This window comes from Neovison vison, chromosome 5, assembly GCF_020171115.1.
Source record: "Neovison vison isolate M4711 chromosome 5, ASM_NN_V1, whole genome shotgun sequence".
NCBI classification, from domain to species: domain Eukaryota; kingdom Metazoa; phylum Chordata; class Mammalia; order Carnivora; family Mustelidae; genus Neogale; species Neogale vison.
In genome coordinates this window covers 34,311,957-34,338,335 of record NC_058095.1, presented here as the reverse complement: position 1 = coordinate 34,338,335, position 26,379 = coordinate 34,311,957, and the positions used below count along the sequence as shown (strand labels likewise).

At 39.7% G+C, this 26,379-nt stretch overlaps 1 protein-coding gene across 11 annotated transcripts in view; it reads right to left on the bottom strand.

Annotated features, from left to right (window-relative positions):
• ACACA (acetyl-CoA carboxylase alpha) overlaps positions 1-26,379 on the bottom strand; it is a 289,079-nt gene that overhangs the window by 177,708 nt on the left and 84,992 nt on the right. For 9 of the 11 annotated variants that reach the window (XM_044248459.1, XM_044248461.1, XM_044248460.1 and 6 more), the window contains 6 exons: positions 15,301-15,433; positions 13,866-14,004; positions 6,109-6,218; positions 5,213-5,294; positions 3,934-4,032; positions 2,351-2,457 (listed from right to left, as the gene is read on the bottom strand). In XM_044248459.1, the coding sequence (XP_044104394.1) occupies positions 2,351-2,457; positions 3,934-4,032; positions 5,213-5,294; positions 6,109-6,218; positions 13,866-14,004; positions 15,301-15,433 (670 nt within the window). Of the gene's footprint in view, positions 1-2,350; positions 2,458-3,933; positions 4,033-5,212; positions 5,295-6,108; positions 6,219-13,865; positions 14,005-15,300; positions 15,434-22,470; positions 22,625-24,636; positions 24,711-26,379 lie in introns of those variants that run through there. The other 2 variants (XM_044248469.1, XM_044248467.1) reach the window with 2 other exon arrangements.

Sequence of the window (26,379 nt, the reverse complement as noted above, 5' to 3'; positions counted from 1 at the left end):
ATATGTAACAATACAGAAAATGTTTAAATTGTATTGTTACGGCAAAAGTAGAGTGGGGAAAAGTTAGCCAAAATTTAGAATAACTAAGTCATTCCTTTGTCGAAACATCCCAGTGATTTAGTTTCCATTATAACAATATCTAAACATGTACCAACAGAAAGAAGGGTAATTTCAAATGTTGAATTAGTTGATTATGCACAGTTCCATCTCTTCTAAAATTCTCTTGGCTCTAATCACGTCTAAGCTTATAAACAGAGTTAGCCTGATGAAACAGTGTTATAAAAGCAAGTTATTTCTGAGTGATAAGTACCAAAGAATCAGCCACAAGTGTGGAAAAGACTTTAAAAATAATAGGGTAGTTCATAGGATGTCAGTAAGAAGGTAGGTCTTTTAAAAAGATATGAAGGCTCTAGGCACAGGTTATCCACTTAGAAAACTTTTTTTAAAAAGATTTTATTTATTTATTTGAGAGAAAGAGTGAGAGTGAGTGAGAAAGAGAGAGTGAGAAAGAGAGAGCACAAGGAGGGGGAGAGGCCAAGGTTAGAGGGAGAGGCAGGCTCCCCGCTGAGCAGAAAGCCTGATGTGGGACTCAGTCTTAAGACCCTGGGATCATGACCTGAGCTGAAGGCAAAAACACAACCAACTGAACCACCCAGGTGCCCCTATTTAGGATATTTTAAAAGAATTTTAATATCATAAGGAAAATGCTTATACCTAATAAAAACAGGAAAAGAAACTAGGATTACTAAGCAATATATATATATAGATACACATTATATATATACATACTGAGAAACTAATTTTATACTTATAATAATTATAAATATGGGAATCTATTAATAAAGATGATCATTTTACGATAACAAACTATGAATCAAAAAAGCCTGAAAGAAGATGCACTAATGTGTTATGAATATGTATCTATCTCTAGATGATGGGTTTATGGGTAGTTTTATCATCATTTCTTTTCTAGCCTTCCAAATTTTCTACCAGAAATTTTTCCTTTAAAATTATGATCAGGAAAAAAAGGAATTTTAATTGATGAGCAAAATAGCTAGTTCCTTACAAAGGGCTTCTACTCTTTGGCAAATGATAGCACATAGAGTATAGCGTTTGCAGTTCAATTAGAAATATTGGTTATTCTGGGGCGCCTGGGTGGCTCAGTGGGTTAAGCCGCTGCCTTCGGCTCAGGTCATGATCTCAGGGTCCTGGGATTGAGCCCCGCATCGGGCTCTCTGCTCAGCAGGGCGCCTGCTTCCCTCTCTCTCTGCCTGCCTCTCTGTCTACTTGTGATCTCTCTCTGTCAAATAAATAAATAAAATCTTTAAAAAAAAAAAAGAAGAAAGAAATATTAGTTATTCTTATTAAGGAGATTACAACTTGAAATGCAAACAAAAGAGAAAAATTAGTTGAGCATTCAGTGAGTTCCTCTTGAATTTATAACACACAAAGTCAAACATGAGTAGTGTGTTTTTCTAAAATAGCCTCTTTCATCATCTACTTGGAAGCATGCGTAACTGACACTTCCAACTATTTAAAAAGTGAAAGGGGAACAAACAGGAGAGAACGATAAAAGAAAGAACCGGCAATGTTGGAGAAAGGATCTCCTTTTGCATGGGTTCCTGTTGCTACAAGGATGGACAGAAATTAGACACTTCCAGCCTCTCTTGGCTCCCTCCCTCACCCCTTCCCAAGGGAAAAAGTGAATTGTGTGATTGGTCAGTTTGGAAGGAGGAACTGAGCATGCACAGCTCGACCTCTTCCCCTTTGGGATCAGCCCACTGCACAGAACATATGCTCTTTGTCAGTTCTCAGTGATACAAAGAAGCTGGATGGTAAAAGCTCTGTTCCTGCAGAGGAAAGTATGGGGTTACTCAGCACCGCCAGTGCCCAGTGAATGAGCAGGTAGAACTCAGATGTTCAGTTTACACATCTGATTGTTGCTACACACTGAAGCCATTTTCACCAATCTATCTGTAATAAAGCTGACATTTCTCTGTCTGCCTGGCTTCTTGGTTCTGAATTTAAGCAGGGGAAAATGTGAATTGTTTGTTACTCCTTCCCCTACCCCCACCCCCACATACACACACTAACAAGGTGGTAGAGGGCAGAGTTGGTGGTCCCTTAAAGCTGAGTTAGCCACCTAAGAAATGTCTGTCCAGGGGGGAGCAGTTTGCTTCAAAACAAATTTAAATTATTTTTGTTAAATCTAGGTCACTTCCTTACTCTATAAACTATATCTTAAAATCCCAATGCCATCACAGGTGTATATCATGAACCAGCCTTCAAATTACTTTGTGACTCTAACTGGTCAGTTGGAAGACATCACTCCCTAGAGTTTGTAACCTACCTTCAGCCCATCATCCACATCCTTCACATAACCTTTTTCATATAATTCCTGGGGAACATTTAAGATACGTTTTGAAAAATCATTTTCATGCCAGTCCACACGAAGACCTGTAACAGATAACAGTGACTTGAAAGCTGCTATAAAAGCTTCTGATCTTGTCAATTTTCTGCTATTCCTTCTTTCAAATGCTCTCATATTTTTCCAAAATTGAGGATATATGTGAGAAAGAGGGATGCCATAAAAGCCTCATCAGTCCCTGGGGTTAACGGCACTTAGCTCTGCAGGACCTGGCAACTCAGGTTCTGACCCTAGAAGAAGCCAAGAGAACTAACAGGGAGCAAACTTGTAAAAATGCAAGGACCTACAAGACCAAAAAAACAAAAAACCCACGTCAGACTTTTCACAGCGACTCCGCAAGCAAAATACCTTCGATTTGTGTGTTCAGGCCTGCTCCAGGGCCAGAGGTCTGGGAAATAATTCAATCTTTATGAGCCCTTGGAAATGGAAATGGCGGTTTTATTGGTCTCAGCAGAGTCATGATTCCATGCTCCCTGAATGTCCCTGTACTCAGCCACAAGGGGAATGCTACAGTCTCTCCATTCAAACAAGAACAAATTCAAACGTTTATTTTAAACTGTTTGACCCAGCAGTTCTGGAGAGGATATTGCAATCCCCCTGGAGAGCCAGAGTAACAAGAGTTCAAATCTGTTCAGCCTCAAGACAATGGTCATTCCCATTTGAAAGAGCTTTTAGAGTATGTCTGCTCCCTTTGCTGGAGTACTAAAAAAAGGCAAGTTCATACTGCTATCAGCTATAATGATTCACATGGCACTCTTTAAGGGATTAGTCAACTATAAATCATTTCAAGAAAAATTTTATTCTTCTGTATGCCTGGAAGAAAGGTATACTATTGCCCTCATTTTCTGCATCAAGGGCAAAGGAGAAGTTGAATGGTATTAAACAGGCAAAACAAATCACCAACAGATAGTGGGCTGGCATTAAGAAAACACTGGCAGGCAAACATTGAATAAGCTGGTTTTAGGTTTTTCTTAGTGATCCAGGTCAGCCCTCAGACAGGTTCAAAGGCCTAATTCTGCCTAAGTCCACCTCTGAAGAAGATTCTAGCCTACCCAGAGCAGATCCCAATCTACAGAACCATGTGAGTTTTCCTAGAGTTTCTCCAAATTCCAATTAAGTCCCCAGATCACTTAAATCACAGCTTAGCATCTATGCATCTGGTATTCAAAATTTATATTCCTCAGACATCATAAAATCACAGGTATATTGATTAAGCTAGGAAATACAAGGTACCAGAAATCAACCTTGATTCTATTTCATATCACATATCAGAATACATTTTTTTAATTTAAATTCAATTAGCCAACATACAGTACACATCATTAGTTTCACATGCAGTGTTCAGTAATTTATCAGTGGCATATAACTGCCAGTATTCATCACATCATGTGCCCTCCTTTATGCCCATCACCCAATACACTTTAAATAAAGACTTAAGCCTCAGTCCCAAACATCATACTGAGATTTTCTGTACTTCAAAATACAAACAAGAAATAGTTTCTTACCACTGCCACTCCAGGGAAGAGTCGGGATACCTGCAGTTTGAGCCACTATGGAAGATGCAATCTTATCCCCCAAAGCCCACATGGCCTGGCTTGGAGGACCTAAAAACAAGAAAAGAACCATGACTGCAATATTCTGGCTTCATCTCTGTAACACAGATTTTGTCTTCTATATAATTATTTTTGCATTTGTCTTATCTCCCCTACATTACATATTATGGAGATCATGATCTTGATTAGGGGGATTACTATGTTATGACTCATCTTTGTACCCTTTATAGAACCTAATGTAGTGAGCTCTTAAGCAGAGTTCAGTATGTACACTGAATTAAATTCCTGACAAATCTGACTTTATCATTGTTCATGATCCAACTTCACCAGGTTATAAAGGTCCTTTTTTCTTTTTAACCAATCCTAAAATAAGGACTAAAAAGTTTGGAGTTCAAGTCTGAAATATGCCCTCCTTGGTCTTAGGGGAACCCAAAAGGAAGATTTATCTTTTTTCTTTTTTTTTTAAGGGATTTTATTTATTTATTTTGACAGCAAGGGGAGATCACAAGTAGGCAGAGAGGCGGGCAGAGAGAGAGGGGGAAGCAAGCTGCCCACTGAGCAGGGACCCCAATGGGGGGGCTCGATCCCAGGTCCCTGAGATCATGACCTGAGCCAAAGGCAGACACTTAACGCACTACCACCCAGGCACCCCAGGAAGATTTATCTTTAATAGGGTTTACAATGCATAATCATCGTTGTGGAAGATCTCTGAGATAAAGAGAGAAACCCTTTGAGCCATATACTCTTGATTTCTCTCTCTGCTATAAAGCACAGCAAAAAATAAGAAAAAGCTCTCACTTACAAGAATGTTACCTATACACTTAAATGTGAAAGTGATAATTCATATTTAAGGGCACAGTGCTAGGGTATCCTAATACTCAATTATCTCTGCTACATAAAAAAGGCCCTTTCTCCACATATTTTCTTAAAATTAAGGGCAAAGTTTAAAAGGTCAGTGTTTTGGAAATCAGAGCCTTTTCCATATATCATGGAAAAGAACCTGGGGACAGAAAAGACAATCAAAATGAAGAAAGGTAAGTAGGATGTAAGAAATAAGGAAGAGAAAAAAAAAAAAAGAAAAAGAAATGAAGAGGGTTACTCTGAGAGTTGTTAACTGACGAAAAATAAGAGCCCAGTGCATGTTAAACAGAAGACAAGCAGAACATGGAGTGGGAAACGGGCAAAACTGACAGAACCAGAAAGACAGGAAGAGTATGTCAGAAAGGCTTACCCATGAAGGCGATGCCATTTTTCAAAAGAAGTTCTGGGAGCTTGGGATTCTCAGAAGCATGACCCCAGCCAGCCCACACTGCCTATAAGGGAAGAGAATATGATTTGTTCTTAAAATTCACACTAAAAAAACCATGATAAACTGTGTTACTCTCTACAAGACTTGCCCTACTCCATGAGGTACAATAGCTCCACAAGATCCTAACACTTAATTCAGCTTCTATGCTTGATTCTTGGCAAACTTTTTAGAGAATAAAAATAAGCAGTCCATTATGGCACAACCTCTGAAGAGGTCAAAATAAGTTGAAGTTGATATTAAGATTCAGCTAGTCTTGCTGCTCTTTAGGAAACTCAATGCATAGCCTTTCCAGTAGACTCTATGGAGCCCTTTCTAGAAATATTGGTTTTCTTTCACAGATTCAATTACTTTGTCCACCCAACTCCACATTTATATCCAGTGGTTATACTGCCATATAAATCTATAGTTTTTTTTCTCTCTGGGCTTTAGGACATTTACCCTAAATTTCCTAACACAATATAACAGGGAAGAAATAATCTGCTTCTATACCATCATATTCTGAGCTAAGAATATTCCACTGGAAACAGGAGCTTTTACTTACTTGACATAGTTTGAAGGTGCAATGGATAACTTAAATAATCTCTGAAAGACACTTACAAACCTTCTGTCTGTATTATATTTATTTTACTTTTGACTCATTCATTTTTTCCACCTCTCTTTTCCCGATCTGTTATATCCCACATTAAAAAAAAAGCTTTTATCAAACTTTCAACAAAGATGTTTTATATAAAATTTTAAAGTTCTTCTCTGGATAGCCTCTTGCATTTAACAGTCAGCTGGCTAAACCTGGTTTGAAAGGACACGCTGGCATCTCTTACTTGTACTGGAATCCTTTTGGCAATATCAAGAATTAATTCCACATTTGCATAGTTGTTGTTGTTTGGTCCTCCTGGCACCGGTACATAGTGATCTGCCATCTTAATATATTCTGAAAACGCAAGCAAATTAACAGACACACGACTTATTTTCAGAAATATAACAGAAGAGCAAAACTTTGTAAAGGACAGATACCGTCACAGGTAACAGGACAAACTGCATTAACAGGGTTAAGTCCCAGGACCACTTAGTTAGAGGTTCTGACTTTAATAAGTCACGGGCACTAACATGTCCTAGTCTCATATTCAGGAAGCTCTTGTACTAAAATAGCTGTTCTCAAACATTTCATTATGTAACCTTTGAGAAGGGTCTTTAAGATCTCTGTATTAAGGATGACATGTCACTTAGAGACCCCTGTACAATTATTCTATTCTGATAAAAAGTTTCAATCCCGACACCTTTTACTCTAACTTGCACTATTCTCCAAGAAAGCGCTTTTTCTGGTGTAGAGCCCAGACGAACTGGGAAAAGAGGGTAAAGCCTGAAGAAAGGTTTGTAGACTGGATGAACAGGAAAGGTCAGTTACAGGCAACTAGCAAGTGCTGGAAGAGAGTTGATCTGGAATGCTGGAGATGGCAGCTATTTGAAAGACACTGTTAAAAGATAACTTCTTTCCCTCCCTGAATTTTTTTTTTTTCTCAGTATTCCCTGACATCTCTCTCTTCCTACTCTGGCAGCAAACGTAGTAGACCACTACAGTGCGCAGTAACTATACTAAGCAGTTTACATATATTATGTAATAATCAAAAATCCTAAAAGTGATAGGTATTATTGACACCTAGTTTACAGGAAATTGGCTTGGAGCAGTCAAAGAACTTGCTCAAGGTCCATCTCTACCATATTTATGTTTCTTCTATATTGTTATTAATTTTTAAAGGTTTCATATCCTTCTAAAAAAAAATTCCAAAGATTCAAAGGCCTGAAGTTTGTTCAAAAGAAACAGGTTTTTTTTTCCTCTTTGACAATAAAAGGGAAAGCATGTGAACCATTAACAAAAATTAGGTAATATATCAGGTAATATAACAAAAATTAGGTAATATATCAGCTGAAATCACTTATTGTCCCACCACTCAGAGATAATCAGTTTATGCTTTGATGTACTAGAAACCATAAACTGTTAATCAATCTAACAATATATTGTGGGTATCTTCCCATACATGACAGAGAGATACTAATACATATTTAATATTTTTGATACATTTAATATACACCTGATATTTCAATGGATATCTACCATTCCATAATGTCACAACAGTTCATAATTCATTTAACCACTAACTTATTGTTGAACATATGGGTCATTAATGATTTGGAAAATATTAAAATAATGCAATGATGAATATCCTGTACTACTGTCCAATTATACCCACAGGATACATTCCTAGAAGTACAACTACTAAGTCAAACGGTATCCTCATTTTCAAAGACTGAACCACATTAGACTCTCATTAGCAACATGGGTGACAAGTTACCTGTACTCTAACCTATATTAGATATTATCACTCACTCGTTTTTTATTTATTTGAGAGAAAGTGTGCAAGAGAGAGCAAAGCGGGCAGAGGGAGGGGGGGAGGGAGAAGCAGCCTCCCCACTGAGCAGGAACCCTAACACAGGGTTCCATCCCAGTACCTTAGGATCATGACCTGAGCCCAAGGCAGACACTTAACAGGCTGAACCACCTGCACTCTTTGCTGCAAAGTGTTTTTCCAGATTACGATTTGTCTTTAACTTTTTATTTGCTAAATAAAAATTTTTATATAGTCAAATCCGTCCAACTTTTCTACTGTGGTTTAGCCTTTTCTGAAGTTCCATAGCCGTGGGTACAGAAAAGAAAGTTACATTAATTGCTGACCTACATCACACATGCTCATGAATGTACTATGGTCACCAACCAGCAACAGTTCAGAGTTCTACACCAATCAGTTTTCTAGTATCACTACTGCAGACATGAAATTCCCTTTCATGCCCTGGTAAGTAGAAGAAGAAAGCATTTTATCTTATCCACACAGCTTGGACTTCTCCATTGTCTCCTGGTTCCCAGTTGCCGTAATTACCACCAGAGAATCTATTCTAGAGAATAGTCACAAAGGAACAAAACTCACCTCAAAAGAGAACACTTGGTTCTTTACCAGAGATTGCACTAATCATCCACATCTCCAACTTTCCCAATAATGAGCACAACATTAAAAAATATGCAACTGGGTTGATTATTACCACCTTCACTGTCAAGCATGCCTGCTCCCCCCAACTCCAGGTCTCAGACGATGGAAGTCCTTTCCTCATGTGAAGAACCAATGCTTCCATCTAAGGCTCCTTCTTCATAATCTTTTAAATTACAAAAGTAATGTGTGTTTTATACTGGATTCCTATGAATGGTACAAATTTACTAAAACTCATAGAAATGTGAACTTTTTATGGCATATAAATTATATTCAGTAAAGGTACTAAAATAATTAACATAATAGAAAGGTTAGAAAAAAGGAAAAATTATCCAAAATATTAATTCCTTAATTCAATAACACTAGTATTATAATCCTTTCCAGAGTTCTAATTTTCAAATAACTTTTAAAGAAATTATAAAATTGTATAAAATCTTTTTTTTTAAGATTTATTTGACAGGCAGAGATCACAAGTAGGCAGAGAGGTAGGCAGAGAGAGAAGGGGGAGGGGAAGCAGGCTCCCTGCAGAGCAGAAAGCCCAATGTGGGACCCGAGTCAAAGGAAGAGGCTCAACCCACTGAGCCACCCAGGCACGCCAAAATTGTATAAAATCTTTGTAAAAAAGTTGAAAAAAGCAGAAAGAGAAATAAAGACACCCCCAAAATACCACCTTGAAAGACAATTAGTATTGCTGTTAGTATATGCCATTATCCCTTTTCCTGACTATATGCAATGTATTTTTTCCCTATTATTGTATCACCCTGTAGCTAACTTTTTTCTTTGCAATAGTGATGGACAGACACACTGTCTGTTCCCATGATCCCAGTTCCCAGGTCTTTTTTTTTTTTTTTTAAGATTTTATTTATTTATTTGAGAGAGAGACAGTGAGAGAGAGCATGAGCGAGGAGAAGGTCAGAGAGCGAAGCAGACTCCCCATGGAGCTGGGAGCCTGATGTGGGACTCGATCCCAGGACTCCAGGATCATGACCTGAGCCGAAGGCAGTCGTCCAACCAACTGAGCCACCCAGGCGTCCCCCAGTTTCCAGGTCTTAAGGGGGAAAGGGGGATTCCTTTCCTTGGGTGTGACCAGGATCTATGAGTTGTTTCTAGCCAAGAGAATATGGCAAGGACAATAAGAAAGTACCTGATCTTACTAGAAGGCTTTGCCTTGCTGGCTTTAAGGTAGCAGGCAGTCATTTTGGGATGGCCCACATGACAAGGAGTCAAGGGTAGTTTTTTTCCTAATGACTGGCTAAACATTCAGGCCCTCAATCTGATAGGCCATAGAAAACTGAAAGCTGAGTTTGAAAGTAGATCCAGCTGGGGCGCCTGGGTGGCTCAGAGGGTTAAGCCTCTGCCTTTGGCTCGGGTCATGATCTCGGGGTCCTGGGATCAAGCCCTGTATTGGGCTCTCCGCTCAGTGGGAAGCCTGCTTCCCCCCCCCCGCCCGCCCCACTCTGCCTGCCTCTCTGCTTACTTGTGATCTCTCTCTCTGTCAAATAAATAAAATCTTAAAAAAAAAAAAATAGATCCATCTGAGTTTGAAAGTAGATCCATCCCCAAGTCAAGCCTCAGACGAGACTGCAAACCCAGCTGACAAGTGACTGCAGTCTTGTGATAACCTGAAGCAGAAGACCCAGCTAAGACATGCTCTGACCTACAGAAACTGTGAGCTGCTGACTGTTGCCAAGTTTATGGTAATATTGTCACACAAAATAGATAAATAATGTAGCAATATTAAACTGCATTTCAGACCAAGAAATCTTATTCCACAACATATTTTTTTAATGTCTTCAAGGTACTTCACATTATTAGTGTTGCACATTTTATGCAACTAATGCACCCATGTTGGACATTTAAGTTACTCCTAGTTTCGGGCACCTGGGTGGCTCAGTGGGTTAAGTCGCTGCCTTCGGCTCAGGTCATGATCTCAGGGTCTCCTCTGCTCAGCAGGGAGCCTGCTTCCTCCTCTCTCTCTGCTTGCCTCTCTGCCTACTTGTGATCTCTCTCTGTCAAATAAATAAATAAATAAAATCTTAAAAAAAAAAAAGTTACTCCTAGTTTCACATTTTTTAATTTTTTTAAGATTTTATTTATTTATTTGACAGAGAGAGAATGAGAGCACAAGCCAGGAGACAGAGGGAAAGGGAGAAGCAGGCTCCCTGTTAAGCAAGGAGCCCAATGTGGGGCTCCATCCCTGGACCCTGAGATCATGACCTGAGCTGAAGGCAGAGGCATTAACTGCCTGAGCCACCCAGGCATCCCAGTTTCTCATTACTTTAAATAACACTACAATGAATATACATCCTTGTATGAATACATCTACCACATTAGACTTTTTTGTTTCTCAGAATAAAAAACAGGGAATATGCTTATTTTTGTCCACTTGTGCTCTAGACTACACCCACTTCCGCCTCCTCCGGGTCCCTGTATGCCTCCATTCCTTTCCCTCTTTGGCTCCTTCCTCTCAAATGCTAAACAGTCCCAAGTCTCTTTCACTCTTAAAAATAAAAATCCTCGGGACGCCTGGGTGGCTCAGTTTGTTAAGCCACTGCCTTAGGCTCAGGTCATGATCCCAGGATCCTGAGATGGAGTCCCGCATCGGGCTCCTTGCTCAGTGGGGAGCCTGCTTCTCTCTCTGCCTCTGCCTGCAGCTCTGTCTGTTTGTGTTCTCTCTCTCTCTCTGACAAAAAAATAAATAAATAAATAAATAAAATCTTTAAAAAAAAAAATAAAAATAAAAATCCTCCATTGGAGAAGGTATGAGCTATGGTGAGTGCTGTGAAGTGTGTAAACCTGGTGATTCACAGACCTGTACCCCTGGGGCTAATACTACATTATATGTTAATTTTAAAAAATTATAAAAAATAAAAAATCCTCCCTGACCCTTAATTTTTCTTTAGTTACTACCTTTTCTTCTTCCCTTCTCATTAAAAATTCTTAAAAAAACAAAAACAAAAACAAAAACAAAAAACTTGTCTGTATTAGTTATCTCCATGTAACTTTCCACTCATTCCTTAACATCTTGTATTAGTCTGCACACTCACATTGTTCCACTGGACTATTCTCAAAAATGCTACCAATGATTTCCTATTCCTACTTCACTGGATTGCCAACTCATTTGGCCCTTCCTTATGGAAATTCTCTTTTCTCTCTTGTTTCTTCTGTCTCCAGTCATCTGTTCTCAGCACTGTTTATGGGCCAATCTTCCTGAGTCTATACCTATTATTTTACTCTTCTATAAAATTTCATCCTTAGCCCTCTTTCTCTTCATTTTCCATCAGTTCTTTGGGCGGGGCAGGGGTAGCGTTAACTACTATATGTTTGCTGATAATGTAGCTTCTTAGTTTCCAGCTCTCATTATTTCTAAGTTTTGGAAGGATATATTCAACTTTTTACAGGATTTATAGTATCTGCTTATATCCGAAGTACTCCCAATCTCATCTGTCCACCCTGCAAAAAACCTTCTTCTTCTGGCTCCATTATTATTTAGCTCTTGTTGATGATCCTATCATCTGCTTAGTCAAACAAATTAGAAACCTAACAGTAATCATCAACTCTTCCCTCTATCATCATATCTTGCCAATTTTACCTCCCCAGCCTCTAAGCCATCTCAGCCTCATTATGTTCTGTAGCACTGCCTTCCACAAATGAATCTTCCAAGATGCTATACAAATTGTCCATCTAACTGCTTATGTTTCAAGCAAAGAAAAAGTACCTTTAAGAGATACACACTAAAATACTTACAGATGAAATAATATATCTAGGATTTGCTTCAGAAATTATGTGTGGAGTGGGGAGGAGGTGAAAGTACTGATGAAACAAGACTGGCCACGAGTTGATAATTACCGATTCTGGATGATAGGTAAATGGGAAGGGATTCATTGTACTTTTCTACTTTTGAATTGTTAAAAACAACAACTAATCCATTCAAAATGCTAACCCTTTAATGTCTAACACGCAGACACACCACACACACACACACACATCCCTAAAAAATTTAAATCTATGCTCCTAAGGATGAAAATCAGGACCCTTCTTGAGAAACAGTAGATCACATCTTGTACTTTAACAAGTATACCTGTAGTTTCCAGCAAACCATTGTGTCATGCCTTCATACATTTGCATAGACTGTTCTTTCCTCCTGCAACACCCTGCCTGGAATGTCCTGTTGATTGCTTCACTAACTCTTGCCATTCTTGGCTAGGCATAAGTTCTTTCAGAAAGCATTCTCTTAACCCTGCTACCAAGAGCAAAGGTTAGAGAGGTAAGATGCCTCAGCTCTGTTCTCACAGTACCCTGTTCATATTTCTTTTAGCACTTACCTCACTGTATTGAAATTATTTGCTTCTTAGAACAAGATCATATTTTATTCACCTATGGGTCTCCATATTCACTGAGTAAATGAATAAATGAATTAGGAGTACCAGATATAAATAGATGGGGGGAAAGAAATCACACAAGGTAGTTTTATGTTTATTACAGACAATTTCATCTTTATAACTATACTGTGAATTAGACATTATGATCTTCCTTCTACAGATACAAGAATTGTGGTTCAGAGAAGTTAAAGGGTCAAACTAAATGATTCCACATAATAACATATGCTTTCCAATAAAATGGTACCTTATGTTTCTAAATAAGATGATATAATAATCCCTACTCCTTAAGAATAGTCTTAATATCATAGTCTCAATAGTGAGAGAACATACACAGACCAAAATAGGTTTAAAAAGATAGCTCTTTAAGGAACTAATGTTATCTGTGGGTACTCTACCTTAGAGATTATATTTTAGTGATAAAAAATACAGAGAGCAAAGACTAGCCATACCCTCTCACCTATACTAATAGTCTTTATCTACAACTCTCAGATGGAGGGCCATCTGAGGAGAGAGAATATGTAGAAAAGTTGCAGATAAAACCCACTTGGGTCCCTCAAGAGGGGGAAAAAAAGAACCTTAACCCTAAGATTCTCTAAAATTCAATGTAGCTTAGCTTGTAAGGGAAATAGCCATTTCCTTCCAAATCTTTCTACTTACACATGCTAAAGTATGTAGCTTAGCAAATACTTGACACTAGAAGGGCATACACCTGGAAACCCCAATCAACACTGGTTAAATTTCTACTTATTTTTGCTTAGAACACAGGAGACTGTGTTGAGGTTCAATATAGTAGAATCACTTGTATATGCCTATTACTGACACTTTTTTAAAGAGAAATCCTTGGGTTTGGGAATCCTCCTAAGTTAATAGACTCCTACTTAAGACTTTGCTATTCCAATCTTTATGCTCAAGGATGATGCTTTCCTTTCTTTTCTTTTTTCTTTTTTAAGATTCTATTTATTTATTTGAGAGAGCAGGAGCACAAGTGGGGAGAGGGGCAAAGGGAGAAAGATAAGCAGACTTCCTGCTGAGCAGAGAGCCCTACACAGGGTTTGATCTCAGGAGCCCTGGATCATGACTTGAGCTGAAGGCAGCAGCTTAACCAACAGAGCCACCTAGGCGCCCAAGGGTGATGCTTTCTTAATGCTAATCACTCACCTGCATTGGCTTTCAGGTCTTCAGGTGTTACCATAACAACAAATCGGATTGCACGTTCATTTCGAAACATCTCATAAGACCATCGGCGGATAGACCTCATGCATTTCACTGCTGCAATGCCATTGTTGGCGATAAGAACCTGGGTGGGATGGGAATTGGAGAAAAGTAGAAAAGGCAGGCAATGACGAAGGAGAAGAAATGAGACCACTTCTGCAGATCTCTGGCTTTCTCTGGAAAGCCAGATTTTCAATTAGGAATTTATGTTGCTAGTCTTGGCATTTAGGAACCAGCTCCCACATGATCAAGGGATATTTTAAAATGTTAGCTAAGCAAATACTTCAATATGTGCCAACTAAAAGTTACGCTTTCTATCTTCATTTCTTGAAGGGGGAAAGTCACAATTTTTCAAATCTTGTGAGTTTGTGAATTACTCTACCATACCTGTTAGGGGAACAGAAGACAAACTTCAGAGGGATGATGTATTAAGGAATGGAGGATGACTGAACAGCATAATGTCATGCACTATTCTCTGTTATACTGAACAAGGCGCAGAGCCCTGAACACATGTAAGAACACTGGCACCAACCACTCTCTCTCTCCCCAAAATGTTGAACCCTAAATGCCTTAGAATTGTAGAGCCTGCCTTACAAAGAATGGTCACAAGAAAAAGAGGAGAATAACCAATGATCCTGAGACATCACTGTAAACAAACCTCTCCTAACCTGTCTTGCAATCATGGCCCCGGGATAAGAGTGGCTGGAGGTAACACCATCTGTCTTTCTTGGAAGATCAACAGAAGCACGCCATTGGAGCAACACTGCTAAAGTGGGAGTATAGGTCCCCAAGCTTTATTCTTATAATCACCTCCATCTCTTTCAGCCAAGTTGTCCTGCCAGCTCAGATGTGGTTTAGTTAAAAGGGGCACAGAATTACTCCTAATGTTTCAAAATATTGTAATCTCTTTAGGTATTTCAGACGGTATATTCCCTCTAAACACCTCAAATATCTGCTGGAAGCCATTAAATCGCAGTGCATCAAACTATTCAAGCCTTCTGTTCTGAGAATCCCTCCACTCTCTTAGCTCTCACTCCAATGCAGTGACATATATCTCTTCACCACTACCCCACAAGCTAATCTGTTTCTCAGACCCTCTCATTTTATGGGGCAGCCCAACCCCATAAAATCACAGGACCTTTTAAAAAGAATCGTTTGACCACCACTTCAACTTTTTAATTAGCTCTGCCTAAATTATCCATGGTAAACACATAGAAAACAGTGAAATTCACAGGACACCATGGAGGCAGAGAGGTTAATTCTGCACAAAGAGGCAGTCTCTGAAAATCCAAATGCCAGTTTTGAGCAAATCTAGATGACGAGTCTAGGCATTGAATCTCAAGAGCTTTTGAAAAAAATAATTCAGCAAGTTATAACTTACCTTCTCAATCACTTTATTCCCCCCAAAACGGGTAACAAATTCTGCTGGAGAAGCTACAGTGAAATCTCGCTGAGAGTCTATTTTCTTTCGGTCTCGACCTTGCTTTACTAGATGCAAGCCAGACATGCTGGACCTGTAAAAACAGAGAAACCATGTAAGTCTAAAGATAGATAGGATTTTTTTCACACCATCTATCTCCCCTGGAGATCTGCTTTTCATGACCATACTTCCAACAGCACTTCCAACAGCACCCTTGTGAAGACTGCACATGTACAGATCACATACTTTTTGAATAGAAGAAGAGAAAAAGATCTTTGATTATGGAAATTTAAGAAAAAAAAATTAAGTGTTCTTGGATAATATTAAGGCTTACCAACAGATGCCATCACAAAGAGACAGGTAAAGGACAGGATAAAATGAGATGGTAGAGATAAGAGAGACTGGGAAAGCTGAGAAAACAGCAAGGCTCTTGTTGGATTATGATCTTTGCACACAGATGACCTTCACCTCTGTATCTCTAGCCTCCATTTTTCTTAGGAGGCTAAACTTTTAACTATCTACTAAGCGTTTTATTTGTGTATTACATAGGTATTTCAAAATTAGTAACTCCAAAACTAAATACAAGGTAGCATAATAGATTGTATTTCAATTACAAGACATTCCTCCTTAAAAAAAAAAAAAAAGAAAAGAAAAGAAAAAAACTTTAAAAAATATCTGAAATCGGGGGCGCCTGGGTGGCTCAATGGTTAAGCATCTGCCTTCTGCTCAGGCCATGATCTCAGGGTCCTGGGATCTATGGGACCTATGTCGGCCTCCCTGCTCAGTGGGAAGTCTGCTTCTCCCTCTCCCTTTGCCTCTCCTCCCCAACTTGTGCCCATGCTCTCTCCAATAAATAACTAAAATCTTTAAAAATATATATATCTGAAATTGATGTGTATCTTACAAGTGATGGTGTGCTTTATTTAACTGGCAGTATTTTTTTTTTTTTTCCTGAGTGGCACATACAATAATGGTCCCTTAACAATCAATAGTGTGTTCAGGACAGATGAAAGATGCAGTAGAAACCCAGGCCTGAGTTTAAACCCAGACCTGCCCACTTAATAGCTCCAATGATATTAAGCAAATAATTTAACCTTGCTCAGCTTCAGTTTTCTCTTTGCAGAATACACATAGTATACAATGTTCTGGTTATTTACCTACTGTCTCTCTGCTCCCAGCTCATCTTTTTATTCTCTGCTCTGTGACAACAGAGCTAAGACTCTGCAAACCTGTTTAGTTCTGCCAATGAGAAGGCAGGATGGTAAGAATAGTGATTTTATTCTTGCTTTCTAGCTTTTATCATCAGTGCTCCACAGTAAGAGAGAGTTGATTCTGGCCTCTAGCATCTTTCAACATACCTGGTGAGAGCCTCACTGCATCCATTAGAGGTACGAGCAGCAGCAGATTATGGCTCCTTGGCAGAGTCCCAGCCTTGCCATGCTCACTCATTCTCTGGGCTATGCTGCCTGGGCCTATCAATCAAGGGTCTGTCCAGCCAGGCTTCCACCTGCTCTGAGCACCAGCTACTCAAAGCTCCCTCTCAGAGGTGCAAGTGCTGGTCCCCATGGACCTTCCTTCAAACTCCTACATTCTGGTAACCCCACATCGTCCTTTTTGTTCTCCCAGCCCTAGGGGGTTGGTAGCTGCTTCGTGCAAGTATTAATTTGAGGCTATTTCAGAAAACACCCAAGTCACCAGTCCTCATTATTGAATGTCCACTGTTTATAAAACTTTTTTTTTTAAGATTTTATTTATTCATTCGACAGAGAGAGATCACAGGTAGGCAGAGAGGCTGGCAGAGAGAGAGAGAGAGAGAGAAGCAGGCCCCCCGCCGAGCAGAGAGCCCAATGTGGGACTCGATCCCAGAACCCTGAGATCATGACCCAAGCCCAAGGCAACAGCTTAACCCACTGAGCCACCCAGGTGCCCCTTAAGGCAGTTACTCTTTCCCTAACTGGACCTTGACTGACAGATCCTCTTTGAAAAGGTGTTTTGGGGGTTCAATGAGGTAACAGCTTTAACCAAGCACTTGTACACACTGTTCAGTGGACAGCCGTTTTCTTATTCCCACCTTTCCTTCATTTCTCCTGCACTCTGACCTCGATGCTGCAATAATTTCTTTTCAAAATATGGGGCACCTGGGCGGGTCAGTCAGTTGGAGGTCTGCCTTCGGCTCAGGTCATGATCCCAGGGTCCTAGGATGGAGTCCCTCATCAGGATCCCTGCTCAGCAGGGAAACTGATTCTCCCTCTGCCTGCCACTCCCCCTGCTTATGCTTGTTCTCTCCGACAAATTTTAAAAATCTTTTTTTAAAAATTTATTTTCAAAATAAAAGGGTATAATTAAAATCTTCCCACAAATACCAGGTCCAAATGGTTTTAAAAGATAAGTTTTATCAAACTCTTAAGGGCAGTAGTCTACCAAATTCCCAGACAATAAGAAAAGAAGTTAAGGGGCGCCTGGGTGGCTCAGTGGATTAAAGCCTCTGCTTTCGGCTCAGGCCATGCATGATCCCAGGGTCCTGGGATCGAGCCCCATGCCGGGCTCTCTGCTCAGCAGGAAGCCTGCTTCCTCCTCTCTCTCTGCCTGCCTCTCTGTCTACTTGTGATCTCTGTCTGTCAAATAAATAAATAAAATCTTAAAAAAAAAAAGAAGTTAAACAGTTAAACTCCTCAGCTAAAGTAACATTGATACCAAAACCAGACAAATATGTCATGTAACAGGAAAAACCAGATGCATTTTATTCATGACTACAAACGTAAAATTCCTAAATATAAGATTCGAAATAGTAGAGTACTGGTGCAAGGATAGGCAAAATATTAGTAAAAAATATTACTCCATGACCAAGTTGAATTTGTCCCAGGTATGTGAGGCTGGTTCAATTTTAGAAAAATCCATAAATGGGGGCACCTGGGTGGCTCAGACAGTTGAGCATCTGCCATCAGCTCAGGTCATGACCCCAGTGTGCGGGGATCAAGCCCCACATTAGGCTCCCTGCTCAGGAGGAGCTTGCTTCTCCCTCTCCCTTTGTCCCCCTCCCTCTGCTCGTGCCCTCTCTCTCTCTCTCAAATAAATAAATAAGAATCTTTTTAAAAAGTCCATAAAGGGGCACTTTGCCCCTTTATGGGTGGCTCAGTTGGTTAAGTTCAGCTGAGGTCATGATCTCAGGGTCCTGAGATCAGGGACCATGTTGGGCTCTGTGCTCAGTAGAGAGCCTGTTTGTCCCTCTCCCTCCACCTGTTGCTCCCCCTGCTTGTGCTCTTCCTCTCTCCCTGTGTCAAATAAATAATAAATAAAATCTTCAAAACTAATAAAAAATGTTTTTAAAAAGTTAAAGGTCCATAAATGTAACAATCTGTTAGATTTCCCAGTAAGTGCAATAAAATGAAAAAATAAATAAATAAATTAGAGGCATAAGGATTGCAAATGAGGAAGTTAAACTGTCATTATTTGTGAGTGATATAATCATTTACAGAGAAAACACAAGATTTTTGCAAATATTAGAAATGGGAGACTTCAGTCAAGAATCCAGATAAATATACAATAACTCCGAAAACATTACATAAAGAAGACTGTAACAGATTATAAATTTAAAACATATCATAAAGTTAAAACAACTGAAGTTATACGCATTTCTGGAAGATACATATAAATAAAAGAGTATGCTGAACGTGTGATTAAGGAAAACAATTATGTGCGTGAGAGATGCCAGGGAGAAGCACTAAGGAGAGACCACATAGTTAGATGAGATGATGGCCAGGGACCAATCTTTGTTCTAGGTGGTGGGTTTTCAAACTCTTTTCACATTATTTTTTTAAATGATCCAATAACTAACCAAATAAATAATAGACCACAAATGGACCAATGAGTGTGCCAGGAAGGAGTATGTTACATAATTCTATACACCTAAATTTACACACACACACAAACACACACATTCCTAAGAGATCAGCTGTAAGTTACTTAGGAAGGGACCGAAGGGAGAGGTAAGTTATAACTTAGAATCATTTATTTTTTTTTAAGATTATATTTATTCATTTAAGAGAGAGAACACAAGCAGTGGGACAGGGAGAAACAGTCTCTATCTCCCTGGTGAGCAGAGAACCCAACGTGGCGCTCAATCCCAGGACCCTGGGATCATAACCTGAGCTGAAGGCAGATGCTTAACTACCTGAGCCTCCCAGGCACCTTGTAACTTAGAATCATTGCGGAGCTGGGGAACCTGCTGGGGAACCAACCTCGGTTGGTTAAGTAACTGACTCTTAGCTCAGGTCATGATCTCAGGGTCATGAGATAGAGCCCTATGTCAGGTTCTGCACTCAGTGGGGAGTCTGCTTGAGATTCTCTCTCTCCCTCTGCTCATCCCTCAGCCTCTCGCTCCAGCTCGCTCTCATAAGGGCACCTGAGCGGTTTTGTCAATTAAGTGTCTGACTCTTAATTTTGGCTCAGGTCCTGAGCTCGAGCCCACATCAGGCTCTGCGCTCAGCAAGGAGTCTGCCTGAGAGTCCCTTTCTCCCTCTGCCCTGCCCCTGCCCCTAAAATAAATAAATAAATCTTTAAAAAATAAAATAAAAAGTAAATCTTGAAAAAAGAAAAGAATCAATAAGGAGCTACCTAAGTTTAAGATAAGAAAGGAAGCAAATTCTTGATGAAATTACAGTGGAGAAGGGACTGGTCATAAGATTTAATCAATAGTGAAGAGTGCTCTGAGAATAAAAGAGAGAAAAACAAAAATCTGTCTTACTGGGGAGCTTGGGTGGCACAGTCAGTTAAGCATCTGCCTTTGGGTCAGGTCATGATCTCAGGGTCCTGGGATGGAGCCCAGCATTGGGTCCCCTGCTCAGCGGGGAGTCTCCTCCTCTCCCTCTGCCCACCCACCCACACTGATTCTGGCTCCCTCTCTCTCTCAAATAAATATAATATTTTTTAAAAATTATTTATTTGAGAAAGAGAGAGAATACAGGGTGGGTGCCCCAATAAAAAAAATCTTTAAAAGAAAATCTGGGGGCGCCTGGGTGGTTCAGTGGGTTAAACTTCTGTCTTCAGCTCAGGTCATGGTCTCAGGGTCCTGAGATCAAGCCCGGCATCATTGGGCTCTCTGCTCAGCAGGGAGCCTGCTTCCCCCTCTCTGCCTGCTTCTCTGCCTACTTGTGATCTCTCTGTCAAATAAATAAATAAAATCTTAAAAAAAAAAACTTTAGGGATGCCTGGGTGGCTCAGTTGGTTGGAAGACTGCCTTCAGCTCAGGTCATGATCCTGGAGTTCCGGGATCGAGTCCTGCATCGGGCTCCCAGCTCCATGGGGAGTCTGCTTCGCTCTCTGACCTTCTCCTCGCTCATGCTCTCTCTCACTGTCTCTCTCTCAAATAAATAAATAAAATCTTAAAAAAAAAAAAAACTTTAAAGAGAAAAGAAAAGAAAAGAAAATCTGTCTTACTTTTAATGAAGGGATCCTTACATAGTTACATTCTGAAGTAAGGCACCATGCTGAAAACAAGGGGATCAGATATAAAGACAAATAGATCTCAAAATCTTTACCGCTCATCTATCTTTTCTCAGGAAGCTATTAGAGAATGTTGTCTTCCAAAAGGAGAGAGTAAACCAAGAAAAAGGAAAAGAAACAAAGGAGCCAATAAAGAGAAAAGAAGGGATTCCCTAGACGAGAGTTCAAAACAGAGGACAGACTATTCCAGGATGGATACCTCCACGAAAACAGTAGATAGATCACCTGTTGTATTTACCCACAGAAAAACAAAAACTTTGGGTGTATAATATCTATGTATGTTTTGTTTGCACATGTATGTATATATATGATTGTTTTATATATACATATACATATATACACACATATATATAACAGTAAAACAATGTGATATAAAATGTTTTTATATACATAAAAATCATTATATATATGTACACACATATATACATATATATACACACATAAAATAGCTCAAATGCTTTTTAGTTATTTGACACTCAATGGAAATTCTGCTTGGTTTTCCCCCTAAAGGGTGAAAGAGATCAAATGAAAAGGAAAAGGAAAAGATAATTGTTCTAGAGATGAATCTTGTCAACTCAGGGTTTATTGCTTGTTTTGCGTTTCCACCAAGGTCCAGTTTAATTTTCAGTTAATATTTTTCAGATTAAGAACTCTAAGACTGCAAAAACAAGCAAATAAAACAGATATTGGAGGAGCCCTTACTGACTGCTATCAAGGCCATCATTCGGGTCATTAATGTTAATCCTCTGATGGAGAGGCACAGATCTGCAAGAGGCTTGAAGAAGGCCAAAAAAGCCTGACTAATTTCCCCCTGAGCCCCAAGTTCTACGGGCAGGAGGAAGAAAGACCCCAGGGGAGAGAGTGTGGCACCCTCCACAACTCCAGTCTGCTGCCCACCGTCTCAGTCCAGGGCAATGGCGGCAGGTACCTTTCCGGGACCCAGAGACACATTTTTTAAAGAAGTTTTCTCAAAACTATCTTCCACAGGATGTTCATACTACACAAAAACTATGCAGAATTGATATCTCCCTTTGCAGCAGAGGAAGAGACTTCACTCTTAAAAAACCAGCCCAAGCCGGGGAGCAAATCTGGTACAGACTGAGTGAGATCTCTTAACGAGAGAACAGCAAGCACAAGCAAGGTCCTCCCAGAGGTGCTTGTTTGCAACGCGGTTAAAATACCACACACGTGCATGGGTAGCTTTGATTCAAATTCTGAGTATAAAAGAAAGGTTTAGAAATCCAGGAGCAAATATGGGAGTTTTTATTCCTTTCCTTTAAAATAAAAAGGTTTCGGGGCGCCTGGGTGGCTCAGTGGGTTAAGCCGCTGCCTTCGGCTCAGGTCATGATCGCAGGGTCCTGGGATCGAGCCCCGCATTGGACTCTCTGCTCAGCCAGGAGCCTGCTTCCTTCTCTCTCTCTCTGCCTGCCTCTCTACCTGCTTGTGATCTCTCTCTGTCAAATAAATAAATAAAAAATCTTTAAAAAAAATAAAATAAAATAAAAAGGTTTCCTACAGATACAAAAAAATCATCAAATCAAATTTCCCCTAAGTTCCAGGGCTTAGTAGTCAATGCCTTACAGATTTTTAAAGGAATATATGGCCCAAATACAGCACCCTAAAACTTACCTTTGAAGCATGTAATATCTCATCTCCTTAATTTCCTCTGCAGAACCCTCCATATCAAGATGGCAAAGGAATGGAAGATTTTTTTCTTCAGGTTTCAGCCTTGTAAACACAAGCTGCAGTCCGTCCTCCTGTTGCAGGTGCTTAAAACCCAGGAGGACAAGAGATACTGTGCCTTCTGCCTACTTCTTGGCCCTGCTTCAGGCAGATGGGAGTATTCCTGATGGCCTCAAACTACAGTCATTTTGTCTATTTTGTTCCCAATTTCTGTATTTCCCCACCTTTCCTCCTTTTTGTTTTTTCTCCCTCAACCTGGTTCACACAAAGAACTGGTTGATTTCCCAAGGGGACTAAGAGGAGAGGGGGAGGAACATAAAAGCTTGTGTAACTAGAAGACAGATCTTAGCTCTGCACTAACCACAGCAGACATGTTTCAACAACGGTCACTTTCTTCTGACAGTCACCAGAGAAAAGCTCCACAGCCTCTCCTGGCTGCCAGCAGCATATGACAGGGAGGGCCCCGGGCAAAAAGAAGACAACGTTTATAAGGACAACTAAGTCAAGAGAATAATGGGGTCATGAAATCCAGAGGGAGGAGGACAGCACACAGTCTAAGTAGGTAATTTCTGAGATCCAATCAAAACAAATAATACTGATTATCAGCCTGCAAGAAGGGGGAAAGCAGGTCAGGCAGCAAAGAAAGCAAGTAGAAAGGACAGGACATGCCACTACGAAGGAAATTTGAATAAAGTGGGAGCCACAGTTCTAATTTTCAGGCCAAAGTAGTGATACATGCATGCAAAAACCTTTTTTAAAGTAACAAAATCTGAGATTTTCTTCATGCAAACTTGAAAGTAAGAATGGAGCTCGGACAAATGGGACATAGAGAAGATGTGTACAAAATCCTTGAAAGGAAAAGGGGCCCAGAGAAATATTTTAGACACAGAGGTCTAACCCATATTAAGTAGGGAAGGAAAAAACCCTGCCTAGAAAGGCTACTGGGAAATGTATATTGTTATAAAAGCAAATGTGCCAGAGATAGATCCCTTAAATTAAATAAACAGTGGCTGAATGTTATATAATAACAAAGTCCTACTTCAGCTTCTAATAAAACTGACCTGAATGCTCTATATTCAGGTTTGTAATGGGAGAGACTCCTTGTAATGGGAGAGACTCCAACAGCTAGAATCTATAGAATCACAACTTCCTATGATAGGTCCTTGGGAAAAATATAATTCACCCAAGTCACGTGGTAACCGGATTTATGCACCACAGAAAAATTCTTTCCCATCAAAATGCTGGATAGAAATAGTTAATCATCCGATGCCAATTATGCTAAGAATCTATTAATCTTCCAGAAAAACCCTCTAAAACAGAAGTGTACAAATAACCTAGAGCAGACATAGAAGGTAAATGATCAAACAGAAAAGAGATGATTAAGGCAAACAAACCCTAATCCTTGGGACACTCAGATGACCCAACCGGAAAAGACTCAATCAGGCCACTCAACATGACCACCAGTCGTAACAGAAAATTTGCGTCCCGGGTCGCCTTCTGGTCTGCAGCACTTCGCATCATTTCTGACACGCTATGCCAGTGTCCGATAGAGTTAGTCAAGTTTACTTTTTCCTTTGAACAGCCAAGCTGATGCAGAGGGCCCTCCTATCTTTAGGACTCTTCAGAATAATGTGTCTCAAAAATATAGCACACGGAGATCTTTGTTCAGAACAATCACAGTGACCACAGATGCAGAAGCAGTTTGATTTTAAACACATCTAAAGTGTCTCCAGATGTAGGCAGTTCCCAAAAGAGAATCATGCTCTCCCTGTTATATAAGGTCAACATCCAAAAACCAAATAAAGCCCAGAGTATAGAGTAAAGCAGGCTACTTGGCATTCGATTATATCAGAAAAATACACTAAAAAGGTACACTGAATAATTGAGTTTGTGCTCCCTTTTGCCAGAGGCATCTTTCTAAAACAACCAAACACTAACACAGCACACCCAGATCCAAAAACAAAGCTTGAATCTCTCATCTTTTGTGGATGCTGCTCACCATCCTTCTGTAATATTAGAGCATAAGAAATAAAAAAGCCACATTCATTCCTCCCAATTCAAAGCATCCCCATTTTCATCTACGAACAGAGAGTGTCCCAAGTAGACACATACCTGGCACAACATCCAACTAGAAGCCCACAGTGATCCCAGCATTGTAACATGCCAAGCACCAAGGATGACGTAGCGGTTTATCCAGCAGACAGTGATGCATGAGCTGGCGTGATTGCAATGCCGGCTGAGTTACACTGCAGCACACACTGCGAGAGACTGTTTTACACTGGGCTGTTCCAGGCAGAGAGAGCTTGGATCAAGGATAGTCGTCTTTTGCAGATCAACTCACCAGATATAAAAAGCTGTGGACTCTAAATCCTGTGTTTCTGATCTATATGCCTGTCCTTGCAGCAATGCCACAGTGCCTTGAAAACTACGGCTTTAGAGCCAAGTTTTGAGACCAGGTAGTGTTAAGTCTTCCAACTCATTTTCGAAAACTGTCTATTCTAGGTCCTTTAGGCTCTCGTGTAAATTTTAGGATCAGCATGTCAAACTCTAGAAAGGAAGTAAAAAAAAAAAAAAAAAAGCCTGCTGGGATTTTGATATAGACTGTGAGTTTACAGATCAGTTTAGGGAAAATTCCTATCTTGACAATACTGAGCTTCCCAATCCCTGAACATGGACTGTCTATCCATTTATTTACATTTTTACTTTCTCTCAGCAATGTTTTATTATTTTTATACTCAATTCTTATACTTCTTTTGTTAAATGTATTCCTGAGTATTTTATTCCTTTTGATGCTGATCCTGAGTATTTTATTCCTTTTGATTATTTTAATTTCATTTTTTGCTTATTGTTAGCTAGTATATACAAATACGATTTTGTATATGGGTCATATAGCTTGTGATCTTGCTAAACTCACTTTGAAATTTTTTTAACCTTATTGAAATATAATTCACATAGCATATATTTCAGCCATTTAAAGCATGTAATTCAATGGTTTTTAATATGTTCACAATTATGAACCACCATCACAATCTATTTTAGAACATTTTCATTACCCCCAAAAAGAAACCTCCTAGCCAACAGCAGTCACTACCTATTTCCCTGTAACCCCTCCCTGTTCTAGGCTACGACTAATCTACTTTCTTCCGTATAGATTCTTGTTATTTTATATAAACTAAATGATAAAATACATGGTCTATTGTATTTGGCTCCTTTCACTTAGTGTAATGCCTTCAGTGCTGTAGCAAGTATTCATACTTAATTTCTTTTTAAGAGTAATTAATTTTCCATTGTATGGATATACTATGATTTGTTTATCCACTCATGGATATTGGACTGCTTCCATTTTGTGATGATTATGAATAATGATGCTGTAGACATTTGTGCACAAATTCTTACGTGAACATGTGCTTTCATTTCTCACAGGTATGTAACTAGGAGTGGAATTGCAGGATCATATGGTAAATACTTAGTTTTATAAGAAATTGCCAGTCTTATGCCAGACTGGCTGGCTCAGTCAGTGGTAGAACATGTGACTCTTAATCTCGGGGTTTTAAGTTCAAGCTCCATGCTGGGTGTCTTTAAACAATTTTTTTTTTTTTTTTTCAAAATATATCCAGAGGGACGCCTGGGTGGCTCAGTTGGTTGGATGACTGCCTTCGGCTCAGGGCGTGATCCTGGAGTCCCGGGATCGAGTCCCGCATCAGGCTCCCAGCTCCATGGGGAGTCTGCTTCGCTCTCTGACCTTCTCCTCGCTCGTGCTCTCTCTCACTGTCTCTCTCTCTCTCAAATAAATAAATAAAATCTTTTAAAAAAATATATATATATATATCCAGAGTAGTTGTATCATTTACATTC